The following is a 25,593-nucleotide window of genomic DNA, read 5'->3' on the forward strand; positions in this document are numbered from 1 at the left end:
GCTCCACAATTATTGAAGATGGAATAAAATTTATTTTTTCATATCACTGTATTTTTTTTTATTCGTCCGTCATTTTTATAGAGCAAATTAAAGTGATCGACTTAGTGCGAAATGCAGTTGTTTACATTCTCCTCAGTGGTTAATTATTTCCCTTATAAGTGACGTGGTCTTGAATGTCATCACTGGTTATGAGTTTTACACAGTCCAAAGAAAGAAGTAAGTTTGAACAAATGTTACCCAAATTTTTCAACTTATTTTTATATCCCCGTAAAGGGCATTAAATCAATCTTTTTGTTCTCACTTGCATATAATCCTGGTGTTTATTTGTGGCTGAAAAGTAAATTCGAAAGACAAGCATCCATATTTACTAATTTACCCCTCGTAAGATCTTGAGATTTTATTTTTTTTTTATGTTTATTGCTTGTCTTTCATATACACCGTATGTCTCTCTCTCTAGATAGACAGATAGATAGATAGATAGATATACCGTACATATATAAGGTATAGATAGATAGATAGATAGATATACGGAATATATAGATAAATAGATAGATAGAGAGATAGATATAAGAAACGTTTTTGATGCTCCAGCCGGGAATCCGAGAACTCTAGACAGAGACCAGCCACCGTTATCACTACACTGGCTGGGTTAGATTGAAGCAGCCATGTCTCTTGCAGAGCTGAGTGGGGCTAAGCAAAAATCCTGATATATCTGAAATATGTATAACCATATGGGTTGAGACTGACAAATACCCTCCCATACTGGATTTACCTGGTTCTTCATAGAATTCAGGTACCTTGGCTTTTATCACGCCGTGGAGTAGTGATAACGGTGGCAATCTTCTATCCTTAAATCACGGGTTCGATTTCCGATTGGAACATTAAAAACTTTCCACACATGTGCACACGAATAATGTGTGTTTCTCTGATATATATATATATATATATATATATATATATATATATATATATATATCCAGTGTCGCATACTATAAGGTATGCTTGCACCCAGTCGGCTTGCGCTGGCCGACTACACTTGGTTCACAGACTACACACGCATCCATTGCCACTACAACACTACAATTACACTTACAAGCACTTCTCACTCTACATACAATATCTACCAGACAGCCTAAGCCACTTGGTAGAGATACATTGGCTGTATCGTCCCCACTTCGGTAGGGATAGGCCGGTCCTACAGTGGACACTCAAACGGCTGATGAGATGATATATAGTATGTTACAAATCATTCTTAAAAGTAACTACCACAGAGTGTTACATAATTATAATGTCCAGCTAAATTTTTCTTCCCACGCAGGTGAGCGTGATCATGCGTATTCAGTGGTGGAGCCAGTAAAATCTGTACTGTCACAGGTACGAGAATCTTATTGCGTTCTCATCATCATTGCAAGTGACAGTGATGCGGATTTGCTTAACAAAAAGGTAAGACCAAACATGACCCATTTACGCAGAAAATATTGTTTACTGTGTTGTACTGTAAGAACAGTGTAGCCTCTCTCTTCCATATCAGAATGACATGATAATAAAATACTAGGAGACTGTTTGTACTGGTAAGAGGGGTATAAAAAAAAAAATACAATAATTGTAAGCTCAGTAGATGTTAAATTTCAACAGCAAGTAATCCTGCTTACTGTTGTGCCTATCCTATTCTCAGTACATTGTGAGAGCTGAAAGAGTACTTTTTGTAAGTTATTTGTAGATGTGTCTACTGTACTATTCAATATAATATACTGTATATACCGTATATCTATATCTATATCTATATCTATCTATCTATCTATCTATATATATATATATATATATATATATATATATATATATATATATATATATATATATATATATAGATATATATATGTGTGTGTGTGTGTGTGTGTGTGTTATGTATAGGGTGTACCACGAGCTATGATAGAATCTTGGAGATGTTATATTAAGCATTTGGGTCAAAAATTCTGCATCATCATAGTCCACTTCTCAGCTGTCACGTTGTTAACAATAACTGAAGATCTTGTGCGACATTTGTGTAGGGAGGTAGTTGGTGATAACCAATACACTCTTTAGGTGCAAAATGATCCTCAGGTATACAATGCAAGTGATGAGAAGGGTGGGTGGTGAGCTGAATGAACTTATGGCGATGATTTTTATTGTATGTGTGGATGTCAGAATGAGAACATATTTGCTGTACGTGTGAGCACACAGAATTTGGGAAAGTGGACCCTCTGACCACCGCTTGGTGGTGGTGAATGTTAATGTAAAAATGGGATGGATAAATAGAAGGAGAAAAGGACGGGAAGAAGCATTCAATACAGAGAAGGTAGAGAGACTAAAAGACGATGAAAGAAAAGGCAGAATATACCAGGGTAGTGGATGAGCGTCTGGATAAATATGATTTGGAGCAGATAGGGGAGATGGAAGGTGTGTACAAGGTATTCATAGAAGAAGTCTGTGCTGCATGGAAGGTGGTGTGTGGGGTAAAGAGAATACGAATGGGGGTGGAAGAAACAGCATAATGGAATGAAGATGTGAGACAAGCTGTCGCGCAAAAGAAGAAAACGTATATTGAGTGGATGGGAAGCAGGGGCATGAAGGAAGCTGACAGACGGAACAGAGTTATATCTAGATAAGAACAGAGGGGTGAAAAGATTAGTAAGAGAGAGTAGGTAGACAATGGATAAGGAGTTTGGATGGTTTTTGAGTGTAAAGTGTAGGGAATGTAATAAAATGCTCTGGAAGGAGGTAAAGACAGTTAGACAGAGTGATAAAGAAGGTAATAGAAAGGTGAAAGATAATAATGGCAGATTGCTAATGGAGAAGGGGGAAGAACGGAGCACATGGAGAGAACACTTAAAGGAATTGCTAAACAAAGAGAAAGAATGTAAAGCAGATGTAAGTGGCTGGGGGATGGTTGAAAGAAGGAGGGAGGTGACAAGGGTGGAAGAGATAAGTAGGATGGAAGTACTGGAAGCAAAGAAGAAAGTAAAAAAGGGGAAAGCAACAGGAACTGATGTAATATGTGGTGAAATGCTGAAGCACGGGGGGAAGATAGTAGCAGAATGGATATGGAAGATGTGCTGATTGGTCTAGGAGGAGGGTAGAGTCCTGGAGGACTGGTAATCAGTTATAATTATTCTCCTGTATATTGGAAAAGGGGAAAAAATGTGTGGTAATCATAGGGGCATTTGTCTTCTAAGTGTAATAGGAAAAGCATATGGCATAATGCTTGCTGACATGGTTAGGGAGATAGCAGAGGAATTAGTTGTAGAAGAGCAGGGGGTTTGGAAAGGAAAAGGTTGTGTAGACCCAATATTCATCCAAAGGTGTTCAGTGAAGAAGTTGAAAGGGAAGGAAAACAAGTTGGTACATGGCCTTCATGGATTGACGAAAACATATGGTAGAGTAGATAGACAAGGAATGTCGAGAATATTAGGAATATATGGAGAAAATGAGAAGCTTTTGAATGCCGTGAAGAGTATGTATCAGAGCACCAGGGCTGCAGTGCGTGTGGATGGTGAAGTGAGTGAATTTTTCTATTTGAATGTGGGATCGAAAAAAAGATGTGTCATGTCTCCATTGTTAGTCAGTCCGTAGGTGAATGACGTTAGAAAAGAGATACATGGTAGGGCAGTGGATGTTGAGGCAGCTCTAATGACAATGGGGAGCGTTTGGAAACTTCCTGTTTTGTTGTTTGCAGATGATACTGAATTGTCAAGATGAGACGAAGGGGAACTGCAAGATTTGGTGAATGAGTCTGAAAGAGTGTGAAAGAAGTGGTATCTAGGGGTGAATGTAGGAATGAGTAAAGATGTGGTCTTCCAGAGAAATGAAGTCACTGAATGCATAGTGAGGCCGGTTGGTGAGGAAATGGAAAATGTGAGGGTATTTCAGTAAAGTACTTGGGTAGAATATTGAGTAAGGATGTAAGTTTAGGGGATGAAGCGCTTGAAAGATTACAACAGGAAAAAAATGTTGCTGGTTCTTTGAAAGCAGGGATAAGAAATAGGGAAATCAACATGGAAGTAAAAAAGTCCCTGCATGATAGTACTGTGATACCAAGTCTAACATACGAGTATGCAAGCGAAGCTTGGAAAGACACAATCAGGGGTTAGAACAGTGGAAATGAGTTATTAGAAATGAACATGTGGAGTTACAATGAGAGACAGATTGACAAATGAGGAAGTGAAGAAGGGTTGTCATGTGGATGTGGATGTAATAGAAGGCGTTAGGAGTAATACGCTGAGTTGGTTTAACCATGTGGAGATGATGGAGAACGAGAGACTAACGAGGAAAGTGTATGTGAGTAAGATGGAGGGGGGTGACCGAGGATGAGATGGAAGGATGAAGTGGAGAAGTATAAGAGAGAGGGGTGAGTCTGGAGGAGGACAGCTTAATAACAGGAGACAGTGGGACAGGGAGGCAATTTGTTTGTTGCCACTCCTTACGGGATTAACGGTTCTGGCTATAGATAGATAGTCTATTTACTTTCATAAGGTCAGCAGTAATTACCAGAGAGGTCGAAGCCCTCGCTAGTCTCTCATCTAGTAGAATAACATTTTTTTACATATCAGCGGCCCAACCCAGCCCAGCCCGACCCTGCCCTACCATAACGCTTTTGAGAAACTTATAACTCAGCCACCACAGACCCGATCACGGCATAGTTTGGACCATATGATAGTCCAATTCTTTACGATTGGTTTTTGACAGGTTTCATCACATCCAGGCGGTGCACGTGGCACGTGACATGCGCCAAGTGCAGCATGTCGAAAATCTTCAAGAGGGCCACAGGCCAGACTGTTTGTTGCAAAGCATGAAACTTGGTAGGTAGATAGCCATCAATATACTCTAGGGATCCTCGGGGTGTAAGGCAACATTTCAATGCTTTCGAATTTAAATGGTCTCGTTCATACCTCGGCGACAAAGGCGTTTTACTGGTTGTAGCTCGGTAATGCTTGAGAACTGGGCCCATGTTTATACAGCACCTATTACTCAGAATTATCCCTAGAATAACTCTGATGATTCTCAGAAAATCAGAAATATAACGGAACGTCCTGTAAAGATAATATAGATACATACATTTTCACTCAGTGTAAAATTACTCATTCTAATAGGATTTGATGAGCCTTCAAGCTGTCTGGTTGGTAAGTATGTTCGAGGTGGGCGTCGACAACCAGGACGTTAACGAGACACAAGCACAGCTCTCCCAGGTCGTTGGCCAGGCTCGCCAGGTAAGTCACTCTTTCATTACTGCTGAGGCGGGAAGGTCCCTCTTACATTACTGCTGAGCCGGGTAGGTCACATTACATAAATGCTCACGCAGCCAGGTCACCATTACATTAATTTTGAAGTGGGTAGGACCCTCTTACATTACTGCTGAGGCAGGTGGGTCACTCTCACATTGATGCTGAGGTGGGTAAGTCCCAATAACATCATTTATTGCACCCACATGTTCCCATAATTCAATAAATAACTATCCACATTGTATGAGTCATTCAGATTATTCATCTAATAAACTTTGTGAACCATTAGGTTTTACCCAAGTTGACCTTGAATGTACTGCATTAGTCGTGTTTATGCATTTGATTTCCTGTAAGCTTAATGAAGATATCGCCTAGAAGGGCTGCTCAACAACGGATCTCCTATCACGCTCTGTACAAAACTAGTATCCGTTCACCTATTGCTCACAATACAGTTGTTTTTATTAAACTCAATATGTGAAAAAAAAGCTTAATGGATTCTGATAGTGGCTATAACGAAAACTTGATGGAACCTTATATACTCATATGCTCAGGCTTGTCATATATATTGGTCAACAGCGTTGTCTAATTTTGCCCCCCCCCCAAACACACATACTCAAATCGTCTCCATTATTATGATCAAAAATAGCAGCTAGCATTAACAACCCTCACTCTCTCCTTTGATAACCCTGTTATTACTCTGAAATATGGATCATCCATTAATCCAGGCAGTTGTTCATTTAACAGTAAAGTAACCAACTACAAGATTTTGAACAGTGGTTCAGCATGCTTTGACAAGTACATGAAAAAAAAAAAAAAGACAACCAGCAGAAAGTCTCCTACAGATTAGCAAGTCTACAGCCAACCTCCTCTAATGATGTGACCACACATTTCCACTGCATCATCCACTGGTAGTCTGTTCAATAAGCAGTAATAACAGACTTTTGAGACTAACTGGAAAGAGTGCCGATTTTGGCAAGCCAGAGCAAAATGCTTCTGGATGGGGATTTTAAGATCACCTTCAAGGATACTGTATATCTCATCAACACTGAAATCCCAAATTACAGGAAGGTCACACTTTCAATGCCTACTTGAGAACGTTACCCCAAAATGTCGAGGAATACATTTCAGTTCAGAAGCCTCTTTTTTACAGTAATGATTTGAAGAAAGCGCAAAGATTACTTGCCATGGCACCCACCTGGAAGCAACTGTCTGGCATATGAGAAGTGGTAGTCGCATTTTAAGGCTGTGACACGTAGGAGGGCTGCTGGATCTCACAGAATCGATTGTTTTGTCTATGTAGCTATCAGAATCATATATCCTGGGACATCCGAGTACTGGCGTCCCAGAACGATTGATTTGTACAACAATTTGCTACCCCATCAAAAAGCCTACATGACATCACCGAGAGCGGGGGCCCTTCCAAATGGACAATACTGTGTTAAAATGCATTGCACACCTATAACTCCTCAGCTTAAGAATATAATAGCTGGAGAAAGACGTCATCCCGGTGAATGAACAGATAATCTTATAACCTTAATAGGCCCAAGGCCCATCCAACAACTCTACTAAAACAAAGGCATCAATATAGGGCAACAGAAGCTACTCTCCCTCAAAACCATATACTCGATGGCAAGACTAGTTTATATGCCAAAGAAAGGCAGGTTATTGTTAGGAATGACATAAACTCGTATGTCACTTCTTAGACTTCGCAGATATGACCTTCCGCTTACACACAAGGTGTATATCTGCATACTGTCACACTGACACACAGTCGTCCACGTTACATTTATCCTAAGGTCATGCATACTGTACACAAGTAGAGAGAGAGAGAGATAGAGAGAACAATGAATTACAAGTATAGATACCTTGTACTATGGTCACATCTCCAGCTGCGTCTGAGGTCAAACTGTGTGACGGTGGTGGTGGTGAGTGATGACCCAGCATTCCTCGTCAGCTTTGCCAAGTCATCCCTAAAATTGCATCTTTTGGCCTGGTCAGTCAGGCTCCTAGTGCTCACCCGCCTTCCACTGACGAAACTGGACCCACTCAGTAAACTCCTCTCCACTACCAATTCGATGATGCTTATCTTCCACCCGGAGCTTCAAAGCAATAGGTAATTTTGCCTCTGATGTGATAAATCGTAGCCTATATCTGTCTATCTATCTATCTATTTATCTATCTATCTATCTATCTATTTATCTATCTATCTATCTATCTATCTATATAAAACCTACTGAGAACTAATGCACTCGTATAATTACTTACCTCCGCCAAAGTTATATTTTTCCCGGTGTTGGTTTGTTTGTCTTCTTGTCTGTTAGCTGGATTACTCAAAAGCTATGAACGGATTTTGCTGGAATTTTTGGGAGGGGTAAGGTATGGCCCAAGGAACAATCCGTTTGATGTTAGTTGTGATCCGGGTCATCGTCCAGATCCAGGAATTATTTAAAGGATTTTCTACCATTGTGGGATAGTGGCAATAGATTTTCATATACCCAACCACTGTCTAGAGAACAAAAAATCTTATTTTAATGTCACGGTCAATTATTGTTTGGTTTTATTTGTTTATAAAATTGGAAATGGCTTAATATTTTCTGAAATTTCATTACAGACAAGAGTAAACAATCTCTTTTAAGAAATCAAAGTTGGCTTCAAATACCTCGAGTGACCTCAAGACAAGCACAACTTTCATTCCATTAAAAATATTGTCAGCTTTGGAATTTACTACCATGTAAACTGAAAGAAGCTTTATCCCTGTACAGTTTTAAGACAAATGTAAAATTCTATTATCTGCAGTAGTATCAAGAGAATGTCATAAAGCCTACTGTTCTTTTTTTTTCTTTTTGTGTTTTTTACTCCTGTTATAAATATTTTATGTCAATGTTGTAAATGCATTATTTAGTGTATTCATAACTTGCCTTCTTTTATAACGAACTCCAACTGACTTTGATTATATAATGTGGAGTTGGATAATTCAAGTAAGAGGATTCAGCTGCGTTTTCTTTTTATTTATGAATTTGTAAATTGTTTATTTTGAGCTAAATGAAAACTTTGATTTTGAATTTGAGTTTGAGCTGATGAAAACAGACAAGACTGGACCTTATGTGAAGGCTGTAAAAGGACCAAATCGATCTTGGTTAAACCTTGATAGATTTGAATAAATGGCCCTAAATGGCTCTGCATTGCCATATACTGATGTGAATGACCTAACTGGCCAAAACTGATGCGATGGGCCTGAAGCATTCTAATGTAACACTGATGAGCTTTAGTGAACTAAAGTTGCTCTGAATGGCTTTGAAAAAACTTTAACCCACCATGTCCCGTTGACGTATATATATGTCCACACGTTTTGTCACTGCCAGTCCCGTTGATGTATATAAACCCGCCTCAATTGCAAGGTCCCTAATTTGCACAATTTTCAAATTTCGCGCGTGATTCTTAGTACGCACACTCAGGCAAGCCTCCCCTAAGTGCCACCAAGCGGGCCCACTACCAGACCCCGCGTGACCAGCTCGCTCCCTTGTCTCGGCCACTCACCTGTTAGCAGCGACCTAGGTCAGACATGGTGCGTAGAGGTCTCTGAGGACGAAATTCAATCAGCCCTGGATGCCTTCACAGGTGATAGTGATTCTCCACTGAATGACGATGTGGAGGATAAGGATTATGTGCAGCCCGAGGAGGAAACAAGCAGCAGTGATGAGGAGGTCCCTACGTCGAGGAAAGCGCGGTATGTTACGTACCGTAAGGCGAGGGAAGGCCAGCCTGGACCCCATACACATGCACGGACCTCTCTCCAGCCCCTAGACAGAGAGTCAGATGAGGACGAGGACGAGGACAAGGAAGAGGGCGAGGACAGCAGCGTAGGCTGTGATGTTACCTCGTGGTTGGGAAGGGAGAAAATTTCACCGCGAAGATCCGAAAGTGCGGCAAGAAGGAAAATCAGGTATGGTCCTTCTGTGTTGTCTGGGGAAGGCACAAGTGGTGTGGTGGGAGTGAGGGGTGAAAGGGAAAGTGGTGTGGCAGGAGTGAGGGCTGAAAAGGAAAGTGGTGTGGCGGGAGTGAGCGGTGAAAGGGATAGTGGTGTGAGGGAGGCAGAACAAGCACGTGCTGTACGTGGGCAGCGGGGAGGCGAGGTGGAGCCGCTCCCTAGCATGTCTTTCGCCCCACAATATTCCCTCACTTCCTCTCCACAGCCCCATGATGTGAGGAAAGGAAGGAAAGGGAAGGGAAAGGGGAAAGGAAAAGGGAGAGGGAAGAGAAGTGTGAGTGGGGAAGGGTGCCGCTTTCCACCTCCCCAACCTCCCCCACCACCCTCCCCTCCCCACCCTGACGAAGGCGACGATGGGGACGAGGCTGGAGATGGTAGTGTGTCGTGGGACTGGGAAGATTGGAGTAATTTCACTCCCATCATTCACCCTTTCACTGAGGAGTGGCGGTCTGGTTGCACGGCTCCAGGTATCCACACAGGCTCCACCAGGGTGGATTTCTTCCACCTGTTCTTTGGGGAGGAGTTTGTGGGTCGCATAGTGGAGCAAAACAAGCTTATTTGCAAGCAGCCAGCACTGTGAAAGTGAGCATCAAGGAACAATGAGCAGGCACTCCCAGCAATATGACTATCCCATAACCCTAGGTGAGATGTTTATATTTTTGGCCCTGGTTCTCTTGATGGGTGTAGTACGAAAAAATCAAATTCCTGCATACTGGACCACGGACCCAAAGACTAGCACACCTTTCTTTGGTAAGCTAATGGGTCGTAATCGATTCCACCAAATTCTCAGCCGCCTCCATTTTTATGATGCAGATGACCCTCCTAATGCTAGTAACAGATAAAATGAAGAGAATTAGGCTTGTCTTTGATCACCTACGGGAAATGTTCTGCTCGTCATTTTATCCTTACAGAGACCTTGTCATAGACGAGAGTCTTGTGTTGTGGTGAGGCAATATTTCCTTTCACCAGTACATACCCAGCAAGAGACACCGTTTTAGGTTCAAGATCTTTGTTATGTGCGACTGTAAGACTGATTATGTGCAAGACATAGTCTTGTACACCAGCGCACAAACAGACATAACAGAAGATCGTAGTATTGGACTCTCAGGGGCCGTGGTGAAGACAATGGTAGAGTAGTACCTTCATAGTGGTCATGTTCTGTACCTAGACAACTGGTACACTAGCCCTTTTCTCGCACGGTTCCTCCACCAACACGACACCGGAGTCTGTGGTACAGTAAAGAGAAACTGTCGCCATACGGTCAAGGTCGGGAGGAAACTTGACAAGAATGGGGTGGTTTTCTTCCAGGCAAATAACATCCTTGCCACACCGTGGAACCACAACAGGGAAGTTTGCCTCCTGTCGACTGTACACAGCCCCCTGATGCACCACACAGACTCCATGTATCACCGCAGCGAGAGGAGGTGCCACATCTGGAAACCGGAGTCGCTACTGGACTACAATATCAACATGAGGCAAATGGATCAGTCTGACTCCATGATTTCCAGTGTGGACTGTGCCAGGACCACAGTGAAGTGGTACAAAAAGCTCTTCTTCCACTTGCTTGACATCACGGTCCTCAATGCACACTACCTTCACGCCATGACAAGGGGAATCTCTGAGACCACTGAGGGGTTTGTGAGGGACTGTCTTGTGAAATTATCACCAGGTACGCACAGGACAGAGCCACACACCGCACCCGCACCCCCAGTGCCGCCCAGACTCCCCTACGCCTCGCAGGACACCACTACCTGAGCAGTATCCCTCCTCAACCAAACCGTCCTAGACCCCAGCACCGCTGCCATCTATGCAAGCACTCAACAGTGAGACCAGCCACTCAGAGAAAAAGACACAAGATACGAGTGTGTAGACTGTAGCGTAGCATTGTGCCTTGAGCCATGTTTCAAGGAATATCACAACTTCCTACATTATTGATAATGTGTGTGATAGCGATAATATGATGCTCACTGTAGAAGTAAGGCCTGTACATGCTCTATGTGATAATATGACGCTCAGTATAATGGTAAGGCCTGTAAGTATGTGATAAGAATTATATAAAGTTGAAATGGGTGTATTGTTAGTGGGAAAGTATTTTATAAGTTGCAAAATAGTGTAAGTTGAAACAAGTGATATTGCGAGATCACTAACTGTGTAAATATGCGATAATATGATGCTCAGTAGAAAAGTAAGGTCTGTAAATATGTTATAGTAATTATATAAAGTGGAAACGGGTGTAATGTTAGTGGAAAAGTATTTTATAAGTTGAAAAATAGAGTGTAAGTTGAAACAACAATCATAGCAACTTCACTCTCCATGTAATTAAGCACTATTATTATGCTAAATATTATCGTAAGGCCTGTAAATATGTGAAAACAGTTCTCTAAAGTGGAAAAGGGTATAATGTTATTGGGAAAGTATTATGTAAGTTGAAAAAGAGAATGCGAGTTGATACAACAGTCACAGCGAGTTCACTGACTACGTAAATATGCGCTAACATTACGCTAAATATTATTGTAAGGACTGTAAATATGTGAAAACAGTTCTCTAAAGTGGAAGAGGGTATAATATTATTGGAAAAGTACTGTGTAAGTTGAAAAAATGAAATGTATGATAAAACAACAATGTTAGCGAATCATCGGTGAACAGTTTTGGCGATTTCGCTAGCTTCGCCCGATGGAACAATGCTTATTTCACCTCTATTTTTGTATAAAAATCAATATATTCTTGTACTGCATGTTTTTTTGTTTGTAATAAATAAATATCTACCTATTGTGAATGGTTTCCCATACAAATAATACCATAGAAAACATGACAGCCGCAGAGCACCTCCATAGAACATGGTACCAGGTGTAACAAAGGTATACCTGTCTAGGCCACTTATCGACCCCGGTGACCACTTTCTTTGTGATTTTCCATTGTTTCTCACCAAAAGCAGACGTTTGAGCCAAAAAAAATTTTATTCAAAAATGGTCGGGATTGGGGGGAGTCAGTGGTGGAAAAGTCGTCGGGACGTGGCAAGTTAATTAAAAATTCACAATATAAAAATTAATAAAAAAGAAAAAAAAATTGCATCATTAATATAAAACTTTCACACTTTATTAATTTTTATGTTTATTTTTATTTGGATCACATGATTATAACCCAGGTTAATATTTTGTGTATGACCCCCAATGGGGGGGGGTGCGTTTGTGTGTTTGTTTTTGTTTTATTTTTTTTTCTAAACAATGGATTCATTAAATTGCATTTTTTGAGAGCATTACATTAATATAAAACGACTTTAGTTTTTTCTTTATATCTTTTATATACACATTCTTCAAATTTAAGCTTTAATTACTCGAAAATAATCCCCTGGTGCATACGTCACTCTGCCGCTAGACGCCTCATATACATTTCAGCAGTAATGACGTCTAAGACAAACTCAGAAAAATGAATTGACAAAACCTCTAGTCCAGACAACTTTTAGCCTAGAATGTTAAATAATCTAACGTATGTAATATGTGATCCACTAACATTTACTTTTAATAAACCTCCACATCAAGGAAAGGTTCTGGAAGATTGGAGACCAGCCATTGTAACTCTTATATAAAAATACAGCAGTAGAGATGAACCAGGTAAATGTAGGTCAGTTAGCTTAACCTCTTTATTGAAAAAATACTTGTACCATTAATATGCGATGGGATAGCTGAATTCCTAGAATCTATTAATGTAATTGCTAACAGCAAGCACGGCTTTAGGTTTCCCAGATCATGCCTCACAAATAAAACTGAGTTTAATGATAAACTTTTTACAATTAATGACAGTACCAGGTCCCTTGATACAACATTTTTTTCCCGAAAGATTTTGGCAATATACCTAATTATATATTTATGAATAATGTAAGATTACTTGAAATCGACAGAATCATTTAAAGGTGGGTAGGTAGCTGGCCAAGTGACAGAAAACGTGGCATAATGGATGGAGTCGAGTCTTGGACCTTGAGGTGTCCTTCAGAGATCAGTGCCGGGATCAGTTTTGTTCATAATGTATATTAAGGAAATCGATGTTGGGCTTAACAATTTTATTTCTAAATCTGTGCGGATGACACAAAAATCACCAACACAATGTTAACTGAAGTAGCCTTCAGAATGGCCTTGACAAAATTGCTGAATGATCAATTTGCCAAATATCCTTCATTGTAAGTAAATGCCAGGTACTGCAGCATGGAAATAAAGTACAGTACTATTACGAAATCGATGGCCAGAAAAATAGCAAGTCTTCACAAGATAAAGATTTAGGAATTATATTTTCAATTAATCTCAGATTTTCCAGTCAGTGTATCCTTTCCATGAAGAAAGCCAACAAAGCCCTAGAATTCACCAAAAGATATTTTACTTATAAATGCAAAAATGTTGTAATTCTTCTATATAAGAATATGATTAGACCACACTTAGAGATTGGGGCTCAGTTTTGGGCACCATACCTTGTCATGGACAGAAAGAACTGGAAGTTGTACAACGTAGGTCCACCAAATTAATCCCTTCCCCGAGGAATAAACCTGATATCGAAAGGCCTATTGAACTGAATATATTCTCTGTTTGAAAAAGTAGAAGTAGATCTCAACTAATTGGATGTTTCAAGATACTCAACAGCTTTATTAATATCGAATCAAACAGTCTATTTAAAGTTATTCCCCAGACAACGATACAAGGAAATGCATGAAGCAGCAAGCAGGGAAGACTAATCTTAATGCAACAGTAGACTTCAACTTCACTCTAAACGACTGGAAGAAACTCCATAGGAATGTGTTCGAAAGCAGAACCATAAATAGCCTTAAAAAGATATTAGATATAAACCTTGATCGGTTATTATTTGAGTATGATTACGGAAGTATATGTGTGTTTATGCAAGTATATGTGTGCTATGTTCGTATGTACAGTATGTGCTTGGATACGGGGAAATTTATATCCTGTGTCTGGGGAGAAGAGGATAGAGTGTCGATCCATGATCTGACTCGGACTAACCTGACCAGACTAAATTTGCCTTATCAGGTGTGGCCATCGCCGTCACCAAGATATTCATATCCTTGTCTGCTCTCTCAGGACATGAAGCAAGGATAAGTATATAGATGTATATGCATATGTTTATATATGTACCCAAGTAATGACAAAGGCATTTATATGCACATGCAATGGTGTGCAGATTTTTGCATGCATGCATACATAACATTAAGTACAGTAAGCCCCCGTTTTTGGCGATCCAATTAGTCTGGGGAAACTACCGCCAAATGCGAATTTTGCCAAACGCGAGTTCTTTTTACCATATAAATTGCCTATAAAGTGCCTCGATCAGTCTTTGGTCATTGCCAAAGTCCCCCTTTTGACCCCTAAAACACCATCTTTCGAGCTGAAATAAAATCTTTTGCCTTCACATATTAATACACATGTAGAAAACAGACCAATAAACAATAAATAAAGCTAATAAGACATGATATAAAGGTTGTAACTAACCGTAAATAGAGTGAAGATAGGCTTGCTTGGCTGGGGACATCGGAGTGGCAGTGGGGGCAGCTTAGTTGCTACCACCACTTTCCTCATCACTCTCCCCCTCCTCCCCCATAACCCCCTTAGCAACCATTTGTCTCGCTTGATCATCCACTTCATTGAAGCCAGAAAAGTCAGCATCCAGCTTAAAGAGGGCAGCGAAGCTTGGCTGGGGAGGTTGGGTGGCTGGGGAGGTTGGGATGGCTGGGGAGGTTGCGGCTGTTCTTGTGGCTGCTTTTGGGGCTGTTCTTGTGGCACATCGAGTGGGGGGGACCGCCAGGGGACCGCCAAGTTTGAATTCAAATCGCCAAGCGCGCATTCGGTGGTCCGTGGCCACCCTACCGCCAAAAGTGAGTTTCGCCAAGTTGAAATTCGCCAAACGCGGGGGCTTACTGTATGCTGTTAAAATTTCCTGTTCTTATGAAAAAAAAAAAAAAGGCATGCAAAGGTTAACATTAGAATTAGTGTCTGGCTATGTGCTCAGCCTTTCCATTTCCATTATATATTCTACATTTTCTAGGAATCCTATGAAATATCCTTCACGCTGTTTAAACCCTGCAGAGTGCTACTTCTTGCATTTTTCCTGTACGGTAAAAGCAGGAGGGTCTGAAGGGTGGGAGAGAGAGCGTTCTGCTCTGCTATCCTCTTCTCGTGCATCTGTAACTTGAGTACTTTTTTAGTGTTAAGGTCGGACTGCCTCTTAATGACTGAAAAGTCTGTGTGTTCTATATGTCTGTGTAACTAAAAGTAACTCTCTCTCTCTCTCTCTCTGAGTGTGCGTGCGTGTGTGTGTGTGTGTGTGTGTGTGTGTGTGTGTGTGTGTAATTCACCGGGTCGGTCAGGATCACTTGATGGTCGTGATCGTCAGCTTTTACCCTCCTGGAAGGGAGCTGAGAGCTCATATAGTCCGATCTGAGGGCAAGGCTGTGACCTTCACACACGCACACACCCGTCCCCTTGCTCAAGGGGGACAGTAACCACCCACTTCGTCAGTGAAACTTTTCGCAACCTGAGCGAGGCGCGAACTCCCGTCCACCAGTTGGCAGGCGAGAGCGTTACCACCGCACCAGCGGGCGGTGTCTGTACCAACGGGCGGTGTGTGTGTGTGTGTGTGTGTGTGTGTGTGTGTGTGTGTGTGTGTGTGTGTGCGTGTATTGTGAACTAACTGTGGAACCTCACGCATTAACAGTAATGGATATCAACAAAATCCTCAAGCAAAAGTTGTCAAGCATCCTCTTCATTGTACTTTAATGTCATTTTTTGTTCAATATTCAAGTTTGCTTTATGAGTGTAGAAAAATAAAGACAATCCCTCACAAATGGATGATTAGTAATTATTGTACCACTAACAGCCGTGGTTCATGAAAGCAGGTACTACGGAATGGGTCACAGCAAAGCCCGATTTTTTTTTTTTTTTCGATTATAGGACTGAGACGAAGCCAAACAGACGCTGAAGGCCTCTTGCAATTGATGAGAATTTTCAACGCACCTAATTATAGTGATCTATGGACGAAGGACCTTTGGTCTCTTTCCATGTTGTGAGAGGCTGCAGTAAGATTTGTATGGCTGAGAATGAATACTGTCAATGCGTAGGAGAGATGAATACAAAGTTTCTCATAAGGGAAGAGATGCTCCTGCCAGTTTATATACATTTTTACTATTATAGGGACTTTGGAGAAAGCATAGAGAGGCCGAAGTAGCACACACACACACACACACACACACACACACACACACACACACACACACACACACACACACACACACACACACATACACACACACACATTCATATATATACATACATACTCTCTCTCTCTCTCTCTAGGAAAATGAAATAGTTAGTGGTGTAGGATTTCTAATTAACAGAAATCTTGCAGACAACATTGTTAAATTCAGCAGTGTATCTGACAGAGCAGCATTTGTTGTCATTAGACTGTGCAAAAAATATACCATGAAAGTCATATAAGTATATGCACCAACTTCTCAAAGCCCAGATGATGAAATAGAAACATTCTATGATGACATCTCTCAGATTACGGAAGCAGAAAAGACAACATACTTCGTATACTAAATGCATGGGAGACTTCAATGCAAAAGTTAGATAGTCGAAAAATGGAGAAGATTGTATGGGAAAATTTGAGTGGGAGAAAGGAATAAAAGAGGAGAAATGCTAGTATACTTTGTTGAACTGTTTAACATGAGATTAATGAACACATTCTTCCACAAAAGAACAGGAAGAAAGTGGACCTGGAGAAGCCCAAATGGAAAAACAAAGAATGAAGTCGACTTCATTATAGGCAGATAAGAATAACACGATCACAAATGTCACGGTTATCAACAAAATAAATATAGGTAGTGATTATAGAATGGTGGGTTGCACAGCCAGATTCAATTTCAGAAATGAAAGAAAGATGATGATTAAAGATAAAAAAAATATGCTCAATAATAGTAAACGAAAACAAAGCAGCCTTTCAGTTGGAAATAAGGAAAGGTTCCAGGCTCTACGTAATGCTGAATGAGACATTCATGAGCTGAATGACAGAGTAACAAAAGTGCTAAGAGAATCAGCAGAGGTAGTAGGAAAACCTATTACAACCAAAGCCAAGAAGTATTCAGAAAAGACACTCGAGCTTATGAAAAAACGAAATGAAATGAAAATAAAGACACAGAAAGACGAAATAGAACGAGCAGAATTGAATAAGCTTATCAACAAAAGACAAAGAGAAGAAAAAAGAAAGAGAAACATGGATCAGATCAAAGAAACCATCAAGAATGGAAAAAGTCTGAAACAGGTCCAAAGTAGAATGGCACTAGGAAAGCAACAAATGACATCATTAAAAGAAAAAAAAAACGGTGAAATCATTAAATGCAGAGATAAGATGGTGAAGTGAGTTGAAGAATTTTACAAAGAACTGTATGCATCAAAGACAGTAGTACCAATAGCTAACTTTTCAGTTGACACAAGTGAAATACCTGAGGTAACACCAGACGAAGTAAATAATTGTCTTAAAAATATGAAAAGAGGGAAGGCTCCGGGAGAAGATGGAATAGTAACAGATTTACTGTTGGATGCCGGAGTAGAATTACAAAATAGGCTTGCTCACTTATTTATCCACTGTAAAAAACAGAAGAAAATTCCCAAAACATGGTGTAATGCAATAGTTATTTTACTCTACAAAAAAGGTGACCCAAAAGATCTTAGTAACTATCAACCTATTAGCTTATCAGTCATTTACAAACTCTTAACAACAATTTTGGAGGAAAACCAACCTCGTGAACAGGCAGGATTCCGAAGCGGGTATTCGACCATTGATCATCTACATACAATGAACCAGCTAATTGAGAGAACTATAAAATATAATAAACCATTGTGCTTAGATTTTGTTGATTACGAAAAGGCTTTTGATTCAGTGGAGCACATAGCAATTATAAATTCATTGAGAAAACAAGGAGTGAATGAGAACATTGTAAACCTGCTCGAAAACATATATAAAGATGGAACTGCTACAGTTAAGTTACATAAGGACTAAGAAAAAATTAAGACTGAGAAGGGCGTGCGTCAGGGAGATACAATTTCACCAGAATTATGTACAGCATGCCTAGAAAGTATTTTCAGAAAGCTAGACTGGGAAAACAAAGGAGTGAACATTGATGGAGAAAAGCTAAACCATTTAAGATTTGCAGATGACATTGTCCTAATCTCAGAAACAGCGGAGGCATTGCAAGAAATGTTAAATGACCTGAACAGTGAAAGTCAGAAAGTAGGACTGAAGATGAACCAAAGTAAAACTAAAGTAATGTGTAATCCACAAACACCAAAGAGCGACATCAGAATAAGCGATGAAATTCTTGAAGAAGCTTAGGACTACAACTACTTGAGACAACTACTAAAATTAACGAAAGAGCATGATAGCGATATAAAAAGACACATTGCACTTGGATGGAAAGCTTTCGGTAAACATAGAGACATTATGAAGAGTAGCTTGCCAATTTGTATAAAACGAAAAGTATATACCGAATGTATAATTCCAGCTATGAGGTATGGTTGTGAGACCTGGAAACTGACAAAATCAATGGAAAATAAATTAATTCGTTCTCAGAGAGCAAAGGAAAGGTCAATATTGGGAATATCTTTAAGAGAAAGGAAAATATCAATCTGGGTGAGAGAGCAGACTAAAGTCAAAGATATTGTAGAAATTATAAAAGAACAGAAATGGAGGTGGGCAGGCCATATAGCAAGAATAAGGGATAACTGATGGAGCAAGAGGCTGACCGACCGGACACCACGAGAATGTACGTGTAGCAGAAAAAGGCCAGACAGGAAATGGAGAGACGAGATGGAAAAATTTGCAGGGAAAACGTGGCAAAGATTGGCTCAGTCAAGGAATTCGTGGAAAAGGTTGGGGGAGGCCTTTGTTCAGCAGTGGACTAGTTATGGCTGATGATGATGATATATATATATACATATCTCTCTCTCTCTCTCTCTCTCTCTCTCTCTCTCTGTATATATATATATATATATATATATATATCTATATATATATATATATATATATATACATATACATATCTGTGTGTGTGTGTGTGTCATCTAATCCTGTGTTGCCTCATGAGTAGCGTAGGAGCCCGGGGCTAGGCAAGTTGGTCCTGACATTTAAGATGAAAGCGACCAACCTCACTCATCCCTGTGACATCACGTGACCCATAAACCCTATCCAGCCCTTGGATATAAACCTACACAGGCTTAATCCGGCTGGAACACCTTACTTACCCACTAAACCACCAGACGTTATAGTTTCGTTATATGGTTACCACGCAGCGTAGTAAATGGTTTCCTGGTGAACAAGAAACCACTTGATTTTTCACTCAGTGTAGAGTCAGCCGTATACATAAGGGAGAGTTAAAATGGAAGGAAATAGACAGAAGAGGAAGGAAGGAAAGAAGGAACAAAGAGAGGTTAGGGCAGTCACCCGAAAGCAGCACTACATGTAGTAAGCGGGTGGTGAGTGCCCCCACCTATTATATATATAATTATAAATAACCAAATATATATATATATATATATATATATATATATATATATATATATATATATATAAATATATATATATATATATATATATATATATATATATATATATATATCACTATGTCCTTCGCCATTAGGCTTGCCTTTCTCCAGCTCACACAATACTCATTCAGATGCCTCGCTACCCGTCTTTCCAGCTTCCAGCTCATCCTAAGCTCCCTGTTCCCCTCGTCCCCTCCAGTTCATTTATGTACACTCTCTTAGTCAATATCTTAGTCTGCATTCTTTCCATTCTGTCCACATGACCATTCAGCCTTGGAGAATTTTCCAAACTTTTTCCAGCACATCCGAATGAACAGGATAACGTTCGTGAGCTGTCTGTCTCTCTTCAGGCTGGCTCACATGCTTCTCTCAAATAAGTAATTTCCACTTCTCCCACCCTTGTTTTCTGTGTTTTCAGCAAAGTCCAACAATTCAATGAATAACTGTGATGATTGGAAATATATCTCAGAACTGACGCAGTGAACCATGGCGCAAGCGTCTACCTGCACTTGCCCTACCCTCGCCCTGGAGCTCAGCCACTGCGTGTTGGCTCCTGGTCACCAAATAGAGGACTGAGAGGCACATCACATATCCCGTTCTTCCCTAACAAGTTTTCAGTGTGAGTTTTCAGTTAAACACTTTATTTCAGTGTCACTTAAGTTTTCATTTTATTCTTGCCTCTCTTGACAGTTTTACTCAGCATAAACTTAGTCTTAATCTGGGGGGGATTTTGTCTTATTAAATCCTTTTAGTGCGATAGAACTTTCCTAAATGGATTAAAATCATCTGGTAACACAAAAAAGAAAAGTAGCATAAAAAGGTCGTCAACCAAAGGGATTCAAACAAATACCTTTCGTTGCTGTTAGTGTATGCAGGTATTTCATCCAGATTAACAACAGGATATCTTGTTCAGCTGAGAAAAGTCCCTGCTCTCAAGAGCTTCAGAATTTATAACGAAGATACCCGCTTCTGGTATTCATACTCACTATACTATTTTTAAAGGCAAGCGTCAGACAACATTCCTTAGTAGAAAGAAATGCTAGCAACCAACTGGTTAATTAAATGAAAATTTTTTATACACTGAGTACAATGGGATGCAGTCAGGCTCCAGTTGGTCTCACAGAACGCTAGTCTTATGCAGTTTATGAAAACTACACCCTGGCTCATTATGTCAGCACTGTCACTTGACTGTTAAGTCAACTAAGAAAATAAACAGTAAAGTACAGAACATGATAATAATTTAGCATATTTTGAAATTTACTTAAAATACTAATTTCAAGTTTTTTCTTACATAGTTTTCGTTGTTTCCCAACACTGAAAAAAATCATTCAATGTCATGTCAGTCTAAGTTTACAAGTATTTCTTTTTTCATGTTTTACATGCTAGCTTTACACCAGCCCCCAGTCTGGTAGCAACGATTGAACTAATGCCTCATCATAAGATATTCTGGGTGGATGATCCCAAAGCCATGGGAGGGCGGCGCCTTCAGTTTGTTGGAGCTGCAAACAATCTCGCTGAGTATCTTGCAGCTGGCATGAATTTCACGTAAGTAAGTAAGTAGGTAAGTAAGCAAGCATGTAAGTAACTATTTCGCGTAAACATTGCTATTGTTGTTTAAAGTCGACTACTAATCAAGATTACATTAAACATTATGTGACCTAATTTCTATAAACTTCTGCATTATTTGCGGCCTTTCCTCTTGCCAACTTTATGTGAAACATCACCTCTCTCCTCTTAAGCCTCTGATTCTATATCTTTCAGAGACTTAGGCGTCTAGGGCTACTGACAATAAATCTTTACTTGTACTAGTATCCTCATCTATGTGGTTATCTGCATATCTATGGTAAAACGCTTTAATTCTGTTTGGTGACTGCAAACAAATCCCCATGTCTTCCTGTAAGCCATCAGGCTGCCCTCCCCGGTTGCCCTCCCCCTATGTCTAAAAACCTCCTTCCTTTACAGTTCCACTCTTCCCTACATCTTCTAGATCTCTCCCTCCCACTCTCTCCCTTCTAATCATTCTCCATTCTCTCCGCAAGGCCAGCACTGATCAGTGTATTCCAAATTTTTGCATACTCATTTCCTTGACAAAGGGTGCTTCTCTTGCATGCATCTTAAATCATCACTTGTTCTCTTCTCGAGCTTGAATTTTCTTACTTCTCATCACTCTAGCAACGGCTATCTGTCGGTCTTTGACTAAATAATCAACCTAGGTACAGCAGCTCCCAAATTATTTTTACATCACCCGGACGGAGTCCAACGAAGTATTGTTTTTGGTCAAGTTTGTTTTTTTGTTTCTTGATTGGTAGCAACATTACGGAAATGCGGCCGAACGAAATTACATGAAACTTTCAGGATATGTGGACACTGGTCCCCAAAGAAAGTGATTAAATTTTGGAGGTAATTGACCCTGAAAGAGCAAAATCAAGGTCACGGATTTTCAGAGGGCTATAACTTGAAAACGGTTGAAGATAGAGATATTTACTATTGGAACATACAGGAACTCGTAATATGGGCTTTTCATTTGGCAACAAGACCTTTGATCTTGAATGACCTTGAAAGGTCAAACTCAAAGTCACGGTTATTCATCGATCTACAACTCGAAATTAGTTGAAGATAATTACCAATATCAGCATATAGGAAATCCTATATGAGTTTTTAATTGGTACCTTGACCTTTGACCGTAAGTGACCTTGAAAGGTCAAACTCAAGGTCATGCATATTCAGGAGGCTATAACACGAAACTCGTTGAAGATAGAGGTATCTGCTATTACCATGATACAGGAAGTCACATACGGGCTTCCATTTGGCAGCATGACCTTTGACCATGAGTGATCTTGAAAGGTCAAACGCAGGATCACGGATTTTCAGAGGGCGTAACTTGAAAACATTTGCGTTTAGACTTTTATTGTTCACTGACGGTATGTGGCAGAAACGAGTCAGTATTTAACGGCAATAACAACTGCTGTCAGGCGAGGTTTGTTATGCCTGGCAACACTTGTTAAAGTAATGTGCTGTACAATCTGATACAACAGACAATGTATCTGACACGTATTGCATGGGAAGGCAACAAATGTTAGGCCTGCACCTAGTATGAAGCCGTGCCATTCACGTAACGACACACTAAACCACAATACCTTCCGACACAGAGATATCACCCACATGGTATAGATAAAATAATGGTGTATGGGTAAAATAGTCCAACATGCAGGCCCTGTATCATTAACTTTAACATTGTTGACCCATTTGTGGTGATGATAACGAAACAATTGTGATGGATATTTCTCTCACGTTGTTTCATGATTTGTTATTTCACTCATAGTCGAACATTGCAATTCATCCCATTGTTGTTACTATGTTTCCCAAGTTTCATGTAGCATGGTATAATATACCTTAATGTGTTGTATTATTTAACTTAGATGTCTAAATATTATGGAATTATCATTTACATGTCGATGGACGTTTGCAGTCGTATGGTGGCGTAGATTTGCTTATTAGCAATAGTGCCTATGACGGCTAATCACACTTACTAACCATACGAGACGAAAAGTGGTCAAGCAACATGTATCATACTGTTCATTATGCCTCCCTTCCCACCAGACATTAAAGGCAGTTTTGGGAGCTACTGCATGCTGTTGATTATTCAGAATTTACTATTTAACTTCTGAGTTGGAGCACATTGTTATGGTTTTTGCATTCTCACAAATTTCTCTTTTACTGTATCTGAATGATCATCACATTTAGGTCTCCTGTACTATCTCTAATCCTCATTCTCTATCCTTAATGTTCTATATCTGCTTGTACGGCAACCTTCCCATAATGCTGACCGTCTAGAATAGAGCCCCATCATACTTGATTCTTTTGTAAGAAGCTAATCCCAATTTATGAATAATTTTTCTTCCTTGGGCGCCACAAACCACAAACTTAGTGTCGGGATATGACCAATCATTCCAGAAAGGCCTGTTGACCTCTTCGACAAACACCACGCTACGGATCTGCTGGTTGAGTACCTTTAATGCTGTACTTCATTTACTTTCCCTGAAATAACAAATGCATTCATAACCAACAGTCATTTAAGTGTGCTTTTGCCATCATGGGAGATTATTTTCTACGGCACAGAAACTTACATTCCGTATTCTTACCCTTCTTACTAGCACAAAATTTCCTTAATAAAATCGTATTTGTTCTACAGCTGTCATCATCAGCGGGAAGATTTCCAGTGGTAGCCAATGCCAGCTGTCCCGGTGTCACATGCACTATGTATTTTCGCCCAAAATCGAACTGAAGCTGTTCTACGTGTGGTTAAAGCAGCTTAACCTCTTCCAACTGCAATGGCCTCTCTAATTAAAACTTTTCCCGGTTTTCTAAGTGTCTGACTACAATTCCCTCAAACAGTCTGTGTGTGTGTGTGTGTGTGTGTGTGTGTGTGTGTGTGTGTGTGTGTGTGTGTGTGTGTGTGTGTGTGTTCCTGTTTCTTCCTCAGATAATCTATAAATCTGGCCTCAGATAAATCAGACCTCCGTTTTTAATGCTTCTCAGAACGAACCTGGCAGTTATTCTCGATGTCTTCTCCCTTGTGACTTCCCAACGAATGTAAATAAAATTTCTTCAGAATGTGGACAGTAAATTCTATCCATTCTTGCCACAGTACTACTAAATAAGCTTATGATTCTTTTTTTTTTTTTCCTTTCTCTCTCGAGAACTGTGCTGCACTGTTGATACAGTCCTTATCCACACTCTTGTCTGTGTCACCTGTCATCTTTCTTGCCGGCTGGATGTTTGCACTCAGACCACCCGTCCCAATGGGTGACCTTCCAACCCTCCGACCAGCACGAGATTGCCTAATTGTTTTGCAGTTTCAGTGTCTTTGAATCTATCACCAATTCAAAGTTATAAATCTCTTATATTCCTATTGATAGTTTGGAACAATAAATACGAAGACCATAGGCCTACTGTCGAAAACTTGCATATCATGAGACTTAAGTGTAAAGTATTATTCTTTGCTGTTCTATTCTGATCGAGACAATATTGCTTAACTTTTCCATAGTTATTCTTGCTGATCCTTGATTTCTGATTTATAATTTATAAGGTATGAACCCTGCTCAGGTAGATGTCGGTCCGTGTTGCATATTAGGTAGACGTGGGTCTCTTAGACACAAAATTAAAAAAATCGGGAAAAATGTTTATGTTTCCTTTATTCCAATACTGAAAATTGTGTAATGTATTTAATGTTTACGCAACACAGTCATGTAGAAATATTAACCGTTCTTTTCTTTTTAAATTTTTAACAATTAAAAAAAATGTAGGAAAACAGTAAATAAATTTTGGCCTTCTGTAAGAAAAAAAAAAATCTGAATGATTGTTTGAGTGGTCCCAAAGCTTGGTATGGGATGGTGCTTCATGGTGTGAAGAGGGGCTGCCAGACACTGCATTCATATCTGCAGTCAAGGAGAACGAAATATCTCACACACCTCAGGTAGACGTGGGTCTCACATAGCCTTATACTGCGGAACTTGAAGTAACTCCCTCACCCCTTGCATGGATACACAAAGTTTGGAAACTACTGAGAAGAACATGGCTCCCGGGTATTTAGAAGTTAGTGAACTAGAAAATGGGACGGGGAGGGGGTCTCTCAGACCCACCTCTGCCTGAGCAAGATTAAAATGCAGTATATGTATGTAGTAATCTGTATCAAATTCAATATTTTCTGATACCAGTAAAAATATTTTTTGAGATTAAACAAACCAATTACTGTGGT

The 25,593-nt window shown here is 40.0% G+C and overlaps 2 protein-coding genes across 2 annotated transcripts in view; both read left to right on the plus strand.

Annotated features, from left to right (window-relative positions):
* LOC145397268 (putative glutamate receptor) overlaps window positions 1–2,244 on the plus strand; it is a 70,939-nt gene extending 68,695 nt beyond the window's left edge. Inside the window, exons 11-12 of the mRNA XM_080270466.1 lie at window positions 1,319–1,443; window positions 2,185–2,244. Coding sequence (XP_080126592.1) covers window positions 1,319–1,443; window positions 2,185–2,244 — 185 coding nt within the window. The remainder of the gene's footprint in view (window positions 1–1,318; window positions 1,444–2,184) is intronic.
* A 2,888-nt stretch (window positions 2,245–5,132) lies between these two features.
* LOC145397218 (putative glutamate receptor) overlaps window positions 5,133–25,593 on the plus strand; it is a 46,620-nt gene continuing 26,159 nt past the window's right edge. Inside the window, exons 1-4 of the mRNA XM_080270414.1 lie at window positions 5,133–5,243; window positions 7,145–7,368; window positions 20,305–20,454; window positions 21,222–21,380. Coding sequence (XP_080126540.1) covers window positions 5,133–5,243; window positions 7,145–7,368; window positions 20,305–20,454; window positions 21,222–21,380 — 644 coding nt within the window. The remainder of the gene's footprint in view (window positions 5,244–7,144; window positions 7,369–20,304; window positions 20,455–21,221; window positions 21,381–25,593) is intronic.

Source organism: Coenobita brevimanus, chromosome 40 (assembly GCF_032717465.1).
Source record: "Coenobita brevimanus isolate Jiangsu-jjx chromosome 40, ASM3271746v2, whole genome shotgun sequence".
NCBI classification, from domain to species: Eukaryota; Metazoa; Arthropoda; class Malacostraca; order Decapoda; family Coenobitidae; genus Coenobita; species Coenobita brevimanus.